Here is an 11,788-nt window from a genome sequence, read left to right on the forward strand (position 1 = left end):
ATTAGGTAGGTATAGATATAGATTACTCTGTTGAATGCAACCACCGTGCAAATCCTGATGCGATCTGTTACGTTTTAAATCAGCCGGCAGGTGGACAGAGAGCCAGTCGGTCACGCGGGGAAGCATAGATCCAGTTTCCAACTACACATCGTGGTCCCATCCTCACTTGCAGCTGGGCCCCATCCACTTCGATAAGACAACCGCAATATAGCCCTGTCTGACACATGGGCCCCACCCTAACGGACCCCCTTCTTCTACCGGAAAACGCCGTCTCCGACCGTAAGGCCAAGTCGCGACGCCGGTAGCCCTCCTCACTCCTGCTCAACCATCCTCGCCGGCGGATGCGACCACGGCGGCGGCCTCAATGGCGTCCTCCTCCGCCACCGAGCCCGGCGTCCGCCTCTCCGATCGGAGTACGCGCTCTCTCTCTCTTTTCGATTCGCCTCCAGCTCGATTTGGCCCTGGGGCTCATCCTCCGCGTCGTGTCCTGATCTGGCGTTTTGGGGGTTTCTCTTTCGCAGCCAGGAGGTCGCCCCTCAGCTTGAGGGCTATGGTGCTCCTGATGCACGTCCTGTTCGTCGGCGCCGTCTTCATGCTCGATTCGACCCTCGATAGGCGGATCCACGAGGAGCCGTGGTACAATTCCCTCCTGATTTTGCGCACCAAGTTTTTTTTTGCATTTTTTGCTTTCTCGGAGTACAAATTTAAGATTCCCTGTTGATTTCTATGACGCGTTGAAGCATGGTTCCAGCTGTGTCGCTGAAATTATCGTTTCCCCTGGTATATTTGTTTGTTAGAAAACCATATATATTAGTCTGTTTTGCTTCTTTGACAAAACTAGCTTTTGGGGTGCCCGTGTGCCAGTCGTCTGCGTGCGACCAGCTATGGAGCACAAGTCACGTAGTTCCACACAGTGGAGATAACGCTGCCTTTCCACTGCATATCATGCTGGTATTTGGTAGTTTGCGCTAGTCCCGTTTCTGCTTGACATTCCAGTTGTAGCGTGTAAGGATCACAGTTCTCAATCTTATTTGGACTCCAGAAATTATGATCAGTATGGCAATATGTTACGCCGTGATTCTGTTCATATTACACTATGATGACTAAGCAGTATTCCTATAGAAGCGGTCTATTCTTTCCTTTTTTGTTGAGGGTCTATTTGGAATCATTTGATTACAGGTATATTGGGGTGTATGGAGTGCTTGTTCTGATCACCTTAGTCCAATACTTCTACACTGCTGGTTCATCTCCAGGGTATGGAATAGCCTCATCGAATCTGTTCTCATACTCATTTTTTTTACCGAATCTGCTAAATGACTGACTTTGTGCTCTTTGGGGCTCCTGTGCTGTCAGGTATGTTATTGATGCAATGCAAGCTGGTGGTAGGATGCATGCTACCTTTGTCAATACTGCCACCCTTTCAAAGTAATGTCATAATCGCGATAGTTTTGAAGTGTTGATAACTTGTAAGAGGTATACACTGATTCTTATACTTTCTTGTGTGTGTGTTTTTGATGATTAAGAAAAGACAATCCAGTTCAAAACATGGAAGCGTAAAGTCTCCCATGAACCGGCCTCAACTAGAGAAACTTAGCCCGGTCTCTTCTACATCGTCATGGCTACATCATATCGTGGATCTTTATCCTCCTGGGTCAAGCAACAGGTAAAGCTCAAGGGATTTGTTTTTTCAGTATCTGCAGTAGTAATTTTCTTGTGTACGCCACTGTTATATAATTGAATATTCTCCTATTGTTTTTTTTATAGGGATTGGACTTGCGCATACTGCAAAATTATTCAGGTTTCGTTTTATTTCTAAGTTCATGGTGTTGAAGCTTCTATTGTTGTGATATGCAAAATGTTCTCGACCTTCATTGTTTAAAATCAACATGCTGAAACTTCATCAAGTTTCAGTATATAAAACTCCTACAGCAATGTTTCAGAATTGCAAAGTAATTGAATTCAGAACTTGGGACAATAGTTGGTTATATTTGTGGATATACTTCAATTAGTCTATTTGCAGCCTTTCTTTCATATCGTTGCTTTAAGCTGTTTTGTTATTGGCAATCAAAGAACCATTGAGGTGCCTCAAGTCTCAAGATAATGTGGATCTTTAATCTTCCTTGATATGATCCATCGTATCTTTTAATACTTCCTCCGTCCACAAAAGGATGTACAACTTTGTCTAAATTTGCATGTATCTACAACTAAAACATGTCTAGATACATGCATATTTTGACAAAGTTGAGAAATCCATTTATTGATGAAGGGAGTCCTTGATGCTCCGTTAGGGTTGCCAATTCCTAACTAGGATCATGCAACTTTGACATTTACGAAATCAAATACTACTGCATCATATATTACTACAGAATTGTTCTACCCAAATTTCTCTGCCACACTGATTTGAGTTATCCTACGCTCCAACCTGTTTCTATGTAAAGCTGTTCCTAATTGTCTAAGTTCAGTTTTTTCTGCATTACACTTTTACAGCCACCTCGTACCAGACACTGCCATGATTGTGATAAGTGTGTCCTTCAGTTTGATCATCACTGTGTTTGGCTTGGAACATGCATTGGCAAAAATAACCATTGTCGGTTTTGGTGAGTTTTGTCATGTATATCTTTGCATTGTACTTTTGACATGTACATATTGTCTGTGTTACCTTGTGTCCCTGTTTCGTGTGTTTCTGTTGCACTTATTGTCTCCTTCTATGTTCTACTGTGCATTATGTGGAAGTTCTTCATGCGTGTTTATTGATTTTCCTCTAGTACTCCATAAACATTTTGACGAGCCTACTGTATCCACTTAAACTTCATAGCACTTCATTAGTGTGACTGGCAATGCATATCAAACCATGCGTCGATTATTAATACCAACCAGCAAACAACTCTCCACCTGGTCACAAACTCTTGGTTTCCCTTTTACCTTGTGTTGTACTCCCTCTTTCTCAAAATATATGGCGCCTAAGGATTAGTCAAAAGTCAAATCTTACTAACTTTGTCTAAATATTTAGGAAAAAAAATATCTACATCTGCAATATTGAATGGACACATTAAGAAAATATACTTTATGTGAATCTATTGATATTGATTCAATATTGTAATTTGTTCATATTTTGGGACGGAGGGAGTACCAGCGCACAACATGGACATCCTTTTTTGCATAACACACTGTAAACATAACATTGTTAAAGTACATTTGGATGCATATTTTTCATGTGACTAATCTAAATATTTGAAAAAGGGTAAATTTGCTACAGGACACCGTTATTTTCCGGCGTTTGCTAAAACACACCATTCGATTGTGTCTTTGCCGGGTACCATTACAATTTTGTGGCACATTTGCCAGAACACACCACCTGTCTAAAATGGGAAATTTTGCACTTTTGGCTGGGATAATCATGTTATGACTGGTTTTGAAGATAAAGTGCAAAACTTTCCATTTTTGGACAGGTGGTGTGTTTTGGCAAATGTGCTGTAAAATTGTAATGGTACCTGGCAAAGACACAAATGAACAGTGTGTTTTAGCAAACGACGTAAAATAACGGTGCCGTAAAAAACTGGTAATAGTAGGCAGCAGTTCCAAAGGTTTCGAACTGGTGTATTAGAGGATGGATGCACCTTTTTCTTTTGCCACCTGTAAAGTTAAATGCAGTTTGGTTCACTACACATGCTTGTTTTTGGACTTTTGCCGTTACACATTGGAATGTCCATTTTGCAGTGCCTTGTGTTGTGTTAGATCAATAGTTAAGATTGTTCCTTGGTTGTCTAATAAATATTTCCTAGGTGGTACATATTTCAAGAAACAATCCTGTGTACCTGGACTGTTGCTCTGTACATTGAGTCACTGCATTTAGATATTGATGACAAGGCCTGGTAAGACATGTTATTAGTTTTTAATTGCTCGTATGATGTGGCTTAAAACCTTTCAGTTTGAGCCTTGTCTTTTCCTCTGATCTCATGGAACTTCTTCTTATATGTCAGGTGGAAGGATTTTATTGGTGTAATCATGTTAGCAGTATTGATATTTATCCTACTTTTTCTGCTGCTTCTGTTGATGTTTCATAGGTAAGTTTTGTAAGCGTGTGATGTGTCTAGCTGTATATGGGATTTAAATTATTGAAAAGAAATTTCAAATGGTAGCTTTAGTTTTTTTCCATGAATTGTTAAGTTGAGAACACATGCTTATCCCCTCCTTCGGGGAAAAAAAGGAGAATTAGTGAATTTGAGCATCAGCGAAATAGCACTGTCTGAAAAAAGGCCTTGCAACAGGCCAACGGTTGAACAGACAAAACTTTTTCCAATTTATTTGTGTAACATGCAGACCTTCAATACCGTACTACCAGTTCAGATTGAGTTACAGTAGCATATAATGCCGGTTGACCTAACAAGTTGAACTTCTGAGTTAACCTGGCGAATAGAGGATCATAGGAGAATAGCCCACGGGACCATTTGGGCATTTTTTGGACCATATGTTGTTGGAAATGCTACAAAAGTATCAATATCATGCATCCACCACCTTATAATGCATGTTCAGCTGAATTTGCTCCCTTTTCCTTTTTGCAGCTATATTGCTCTTACAAATCAAACTACCTACGAAGTTGCCAGAAGGAAGCGGATATTCTACTTGAGGTATGTAATATTAGGAGTGATTCAGGTTCTACTTTGCTATGATTAACTGAGTAGTTAAACATAGGAGCTGTACTACTTGCAGGGGAATTCCTGACAGAGTTCACCCATTCAGTAAAGGCATCTGTAGAAACATCTACGATTTCTGCTTCTCTAGACAGAATGGATTTGTTCTGGAAGCTGTGCCCCCGCTGGAGGAGCTGGAAGCCAGAGCTATTCCTTACACATGCCGAGACATAATTTGCTGCCGGTGTTGTTGATATGTGTTGTACTGTACCATTCTTTACCCCCTAGCATGTGCTGCAATCCAGTTTCAGATTTTTTCGTCAATGGAAGCTGGTCTTTCATGAGCTGCACCCATAGATATGTCTCGAGTTCATTTTCATGTAAAAGCACATGTTCATTTTTACGCCAAAAAGAAGTGTATGTGTTGCTCAAGATGTAGATGCCTGTCTGTCCCCATTGTATAACCAATATATGTCTGGAAGTTCTATTTACAAGATATATGTGGCTTAAATTAGGTTTATAGGACAGAAATTGTATCGAGTGACTGTTTGCAATTCTGTATAAATGTGCTATGCAGTTGTGCTTGTTCATACCAGCATTGGGTTCACTCTTTGGAGCCGTTTTATTCTTTACGTACAAAATTGACCCGACTTTATTCAAACAACTTTCATCAGATATGGAGATCTGTCAGCCCGTATATATCAGACTGTTTCTCTGTCCGTGTCGATTGCAGAGTTCTTCCCTTAGGTGATCCTGTCTAAGCAGGCAGAGCTTCGTAATGAGGCACGTGACCTTATTTGACACTAGTAAAGTGGCACGTGCAATGCACGTCTTGAGCATAAAATTTGGCTAGGACTGTTTCAGGCAAAAAAATAAAAGATCTTTCATCACAATTGAGGACATCGGTAACAAAGTGTAATGGCTCACTTTGATAATATCTCTTGTTTAGTTAATGATTTAACATTCGTTTGAAGTAAAGTCTAAGGTTTTATTCCAAAGATTCCGACAATGTCAGACCAGAAAATGGATTACATCAAAGTCTAAGAAAAGCAAACCGAATATTAAGGGACTCTCTTACACATCTATGTGAAGCTCCAAAAATCCTTGAAAAAACCTTGGCACGAATACCTGTAGCTCTGTAACTCACAAATTAGCGAGCACCCATCGATGGCTGCTCCTGACTATCCAGCCAAAGCTGAACAAACCATTACCAAACTTAACAATCAAACCCAACTTTAGCACATCCATTCCTTTCAGAAATAGCATGCCAAGTTCACAATGCAATTCGAGTACAGGTTGCCGACAAAATGTTACCAGGATAGTACCACTCTCAATAATCTCGCACAACAATTATCCAGAGTGATCAATAATGTACACGCTTATTTTGCTAATATAGCATCATCCAACTTTTATAACACAAGAAAGCCAGCCCTCCAGTGCCATTAGGAATTGTGAGGTTCTCCCATATGACTGTCAATGCATTTCTCTGCGATATATGATCCCACCCACCAGTACTTGGACATTACTGTAGGTATCTTCTTGAACGCACTTGTTGCGAGTTAAAAAAGAACTCATAGAATAGGTCAGCAAGTCTTGATAGCTGATTTCAGAATAATTTTTTTTGCTGCACAAGACAATTTCTTTTCACACCACGCATGTACTTTAGATCGAGCCCTTTCCAGTAGATGTTCAAATTTTTATATAGTTATCACTCTGAAGCTATTGGCAGACCTAACTACTTTTATGAAAGAGCCTCCCACTCTATTTGCATTTCAGCCCTCACCCGAATTTTTTTATCTGTACTATTCGCACTGAAAAGCACCAAACTATTCATTTTATTAGCACTCTAGCCAGAGCAAGGCTATAAGCAGCAAGCATGGAATTCAATCTATGTTCATTCCTCACCCCAAAAGAATATGGTCTGTATTGTTCGAACTGAAAAGTACCAAACTCCTCATTTTATTAGGCAGTTCGTCAGCAATAAAAGTGAGAAATCCATGATGCTCTTGGACTGACACCAATGCTACGATCAACCCAACCACCATCCTAACTCTATAATGTTGGTATTGGAATTCAAAAGGTTTAATCAAAAGTGGGTGATGTTGGTATGTCAACCCAACCACCATGACAACTCTATAATATTGGTATGTCAACAATATCCATTTCCAATGATGTAGTTGTTATACTTTCTCAGGAAAGTGTACGTACCTTTGTTATATATCTGGTACGACATCAAAGTTTCCGACATGAATGTGAACTGAGTTAGAGTACATTACCACTCAATAGTACTTGTGAATAAGTTAGGATTAATTAGCTGATGCTCACCACTAAACTCACGTTGGGTTGAACACAAAACCTGCAGAATTAGCCATTTTAATCACTCACTCGAACAGATTAAGAAAAAATACAGTCAGTACAACATGAGGACTTCTGCAGGTTTGCAACAAAAAAATGAATCGAGATATCACCATACATTTGGTACTACATGTTAATTTTACTTTATTTAAAAAATGGAATGAGAAATACCGGTATAGCACCAATCATTGATGCCTTGTCAAGCCTAAGTAAGAAAGCTTTACACCTCCCAGATGCCTGTTAGCAGAGTATGAATTCAGTTCAGATTACTCCTTTCCTTGCATAATAAGACAGAAGAGAATTAATGATAACTCCATAGAAATATGATGTCAAAGATATAAAGAGTCTGAGAATTGAATCGCCGTCATTTACACACAGAACATGGAGAACATACACACTGATCTTGTGCATGCCATTCTACAGACATACATGTCACCATTAAACTACCTGAAAAGGATGACAGGTTGAGAAGTAAAAGGGGGAGGGGCATTACATCAGAACCATAGTTCTGTTTACAAAGTCGATCCATTGTTTCTATTCAGGAAGCAAAAGAGCAGCTTATATGCGAGAAGAAATCCTATAAGCAGTATTTCAGAAATTACCATAATTTAATCAGATGATACGATTGGAAGCCATTATGAGAAGCTACCATGTTGTGATAGTGGGTGGAGAAGATCACATAAGTGGACAACATTGCTGCATCTGATGTTGCATTCTGAAAAAATTCATGTAATCCATGGCTTCTTGCAGAGTGAAATGAACTCAATAACATCAACTCTGCAATGCAGCCTCTTCTTCTTAATAGCATGCCTCCCTTACATTCTTCAGTTGGGCCTTCTTATTTGTATCCAGAACATCTTTCTTCTCCTTCTCCCCCTACCAGCATAATACCACAAGACTTTCGATAACAATTTTACTTGATTTTGGCAGAAAACTGACTTGCTGTTCATATCACAAAGTTACAGGACTTTGAAGGACTTCATTATAACTTACGATATTGTTTTGAAAGGCAACTAACCTGACTAAACTTCCCCGGAAACTCAAGCAACTATAGAATACAGAACATTGACTAAATGCTTCAGAAACAAGTTAATCGAAGCCCCGCAAACATATATGCAAATTAACTCAAACAGCTGCTCAAAAAATCCTGTAGTCTGGTCATGAATAAAAAGCAGAACTGAAATAATGCATGATTTGACACCACTTCGACTCGCATATTCTACTGATTTGACACCACTTCGACTCGCATATTCTACTGTAAACTTTCACAATGCTATCTGTTCTCAAGCTAGCAAAAGTTTGTGCAATCTAGTTCCATGTGAAGCGGAAAGTATAGGGAGGCAATCTAAAGTACAGGAAACATTGAATAAATTTCCCAATTGAGGAAATATCTGTCTCTGAACCGCGGGAGCGACGGGAGGGAACCCTAGCCGCCACCGGCCCGGAGCCCTCCCCCTGCTCCTCCCTCCCCTTGCCGCCGCCGGAGGGCGTCGTTGGGCAAAGCCCGGGCGCTGGCGCCGGCCGGGACTCCTCTCCCCCTCGCGCGGAGGACTTGGCGCGGGCCGACGGGGCCGGTGAGGGCGGCGCGCTTGACGAGGGGCGCGGCTGCCTCAGCAGCGGCGTAGCGGCGTCCCTGCGCTGGAGGCGGCGGCTGCTCTCATGCGGACACCAAGTCCAGCGGCGGGCGGCGCGGCCAAGCTATGTTCTTGGGTGGCCAGCGACGGCGACGGCGCTTTGGATGGTGGCGACGGCACTGGGACGACGGTGACGGCGCTGGCGGCAGGTGGTGCCGGGCGGCCGAAGATGGCGCCATGGCGGCGCCGGCTTGCTGGCTCGGGTCTGGGCCCTTGGGGCCCGATCTAGGTTTGGTGGGCCCCGGCCCTTCGGCCCTGCTGCGCCTGGGTGCGGCTAGGCACCTCCTCCTTGTTCGTCCTCCTCGGCTCCGAGCGCATGGTGCTGCTGCTCTGGCCGGGTTGAGCGGAACCCTACGCCATCTTGGCGTGGCGTCTGTGCGGCGCTGGCGACAAGGTGGACGGTGCTGGGTGGCCGGCGATGCTCTCTGAGGTGGATGTGTGCAGTCCCGCAGCAACCCACCCCATGGTGGCACCTGCGTCGCTTGCGGCTCGGTAGTGCCCCTCTTAGGCGGTCTCTCCCTTTGTGGGCATGGCTGCCCCCGACCTGGGGCACTGGACGTGCTGCCGGCGGGTTGCGCCGCCAAGGCTAGCGCTTTGAGAGAAAAGGGTCAGCGCAGGAGGTCTTGGCGAAGAATGGACAGAGCCTGCAGTGGTGAGGAACCATGCTCTGGGCAAAAGCCCTGCCTTTCGGGGCCGGTGACGGCGACGCCTGAGTGCGCCGTTTTCCTCTTGTGGCGTCATCGAGGAGTTTCGGCACCTCCCTTGCCTAGGGTCTCATGTTCTGGGTGAAAACCTCAGACGACAGCATCTTGGACGTCGTACCCTCCTTGGAGGCGTCGTCTTGGGAACTTGAGTTCGGGCCGTAGTTCTTCCTCGTGGATCTCAGCGCTGACCACATGGGAGGGGTCTTGCGATGCAGGTAGCGCGCCGGCCTCTTGAGTGGTATCGCGGTGGCTTGCGCGACGAGGATCTTCCTAGAACAGCGCGAGCATGCCTCTGGATGAGCAGTGGTGGGCTGGCCTCTGTGTTTGTTGGCGGGGTGCTGAAGACTGCACGCTTGCACGTCTGTCGAGGTTGCCCGGACCGCTGCGCCGACGGCGTTACTTGGATTTGGATCGAGGCCGGAGCAGCAATGCTCCCAGCTGAGCCGTGGTGCGCTCGCGGGATTCAGGTGGTACGCGTCTTGGCTGCGGCTGGCAGGCTCTTGGTAATTTCGATGATGCACAAGCACTGGGACTTTCATCGGCAAGGGGGTTCTGTCTTGCGTAGGAGCTCACTCTGCAGCGTCCTGGAGCAGCACTCGACGGATTTCGGCCTTTTTGTCGTAGTCTAGTTTGAGTGTCGGGTGTGTACTGTGGGTGTTCGGCCTTTTCTTAGGCTTGTAATGTAAACTTCTTTTTCTATCAATGAATCGAAACGTGCGTTTTCGCGAAAAACATTGAATAAATTTGGATGCTAGTGAAGAACAATGAACAGCTTGAGGGGGCAAAAAGAAAAAAATAAATTGTAAGAATTATTCCCTGAAGTTTATGTAGGATTATTCGCATAAAGTATAATTGGACAATAACCATTTGCTTTGACTCAATCGTGCAGCCGAGACACAGCGGTGAAATCAAGCTTGCTAGATGAAAGAAAAAGTGCATCGTAGGAAATTAAATCATGTTTCAAAGTTATTAACATGAACCTTATATCATCCATACAATGCACCATGTAAGACTGAATCCTTGGAAGCCAAGAACTGAAACCCCCTCACAAGAATAATATCCCGCAGAGCAAGAAAATTAACCGCACATACTAACTCATATTCTCAAATAGAAAACTGAATCCACAAGACAGTACGTTTAACAGTTGCAATATTTTTTAAGCCACACAAATCCATGGGTTGGAGACAAATTATTGTGAGGACGTCGGATGTCGATTAGAGGGAGGCATCTAAGTGGCGGTGGCCAACTGCTTAACATTCACAATATTTTTTAAGCAACACAAATTTCTAGAGAGATGATGACTATGATGAGAAGAAGCAAATTTAACTGCTCGTACCATCGATTTTGTCAATTGAGATTTGGATCACCTGGTTCAAGCATGGTAGATTGGTGCGGGCGCTCCGTGCACGCCACGGCCGATCGATGTAGATTGGAGGGGGAGGAAGGGGCCAGGGCCGGATACGGCAAGGCGTGCGAGCAGGTAGTGCGTGGTGGCGGTGCAGGCGTGGTTGGGCGACCTCGAGAGGAGGACGGATGCGGTGGTGGCTTGACCTGCGAACTTGACTCGTGAGCGAGGGGTAATGGGCGAGGCCGGGGCGTCGGGGGCGGGGATTGCGGCGGTGGCGGTCGGAGATTGCGGCGGCGACATCTGCTGCGGGTTGGGGACGTCGGCGTCAGGGCGGGGATTGCGGGCTGGCGCTCGGAGATGCGTGTCGGCGTTCTGCGGAAGTGGGCGTCGTGGGCGATGTCTAAAGCGATGCGGTTCAGCGATTATTAGCGCGTGGGCGGACCGGCGGAGCAGACGTTGTCCGCCCGTCAAAGACGGAAGGATTGTGAGACGTTGGATATTTTGATCGTACGGGTCAGATGTATTGGATGGGACGCTCTCGCTCTTTTAAAGTAGTGGAGATGGAGATGGAGATGGAGATGGAGATGGAGATGGAGATGGAGATGACATGACCTCGTGTGCCACTGAGTATCCTGTGAACCCAGCTGCTATGGCAAGGCCTTGTAAAAGTAGCACAGGATATAATTTGCTGTTAAATCAGGCCAGGTACCCTACACCTCAGAGCTCAGAGTAGTAGTTGTTTGGTCTTTTTTTTTTCCCTTGGTCCTATTTTCTGGCTGTCTCTTGCCACAAAGGTAGAGATAATTAATGTACTCTCTCCCTTTCAAAAAGAAAGCTGCCCAAGTCTGTATAGATATGGTTGTATCTAGAAAAAGTTGAGCAGCTTTTTTTTTTGAGACGGGGGGGGGGAGTAATAGTTTTTTTTTTAAAACGGAGGCAAAAACTTTGGCCCATCTATTAATTAAGAAGAAGTTGCTCAATTTTTAGGAGAAAACCGAGCGAAGACCTACAACAACAGGGCTAAACTCATACCAACACCACACCCACGGGAGAACAACATCAAAAGAAAGCAACCTCTAAACCAACTAGAACCGACATCCGAGAGCACAACGTCGC

At 44.4% G+C, this 11,788-nt stretch overlaps 1 protein-coding gene and 1 long non-coding RNA gene across 2 annotated transcripts; one reads left to right on the top strand and one right to left on the bottom strand.

The window, feature by feature from the left end:
- The first annotated feature begins 235 nt into the window (after positions 1-235).
- LOC127306726 (protein S-acyltransferase 10) lies at positions 236-5,226 on the top strand. Its single transcript, XM_051337418.2, has 11 exons — positions 236-413; positions 522-636; positions 1,180-1,254; positions 1,354-1,425; positions 1,529-1,663; positions 1,765-1,798; positions 2,488-2,597; positions 3,783-3,872; positions 3,981-4,064; positions 4,563-4,628; positions 4,711-5,226. Exons 1-11 carry the CDS (start codon positions 365-367, stop codon positions 4,883-4,885), a joined length of 1,005 nt encoding a protein of 334 aa, XP_051193378.1. The 5' UTR covers positions 236-364; the 3' UTR covers positions 4,886-5,226.
- Positions 5,227-5,598: 372 nt separating this feature from the next.
- Positions 5,599-11,198, bottom strand: LOC127306725 (uncharacterized). The gene is made up of 2 exons (XR_007854841.2): positions 7,158-11,198; positions 5,599-6,987 (listed from the first exon to the last, which is right to left on the bottom strand). It is a non-coding gene; the product is annotated as an uncharacterized lncRNA (long non-coding RNA).
- Between the last annotated feature and the right edge of the window lie 590 nt (positions 11,199-11,788).

The sequence above is a fragment of the Lolium perenne genome, chromosome 6 (assembly GCF_019359855.2).
Source record: "Lolium perenne isolate Kyuss_39 chromosome 6, Kyuss_2.0, whole genome shotgun sequence".
Lineage (NCBI taxonomy): Eukaryota > Viridiplantae > Streptophyta > Magnoliopsida > Poales > Poaceae > Lolium > Lolium perenne.

What these genes read in the sequence shown, in the direction of transcription:
- LOC127306726 (XM_051337418.2), top strand. Translation starts at nt 365, where the DNA reads ATGGCGTCCTCCTCCGCCACCGAGCCCGGCGTCCGCCTCTCCGATCGG. An exon ending in CATACTGCAAAATTATTCAG is followed by an intron (nt 1,799 to 2,487) that starts GTTTCGTTTTAT and finishes ACACTTTTACAG; the next exon opens with CCACCTCGTACCAGACACTG. An exon ending in GATATTGATGACAAGGCCTG is followed by an intron (nt 3,873 to 3,980) that starts GTAAGACATGTT and finishes CTTATATGTCAG; the next exon opens with GTGGAAGGATTTTATTGGTG.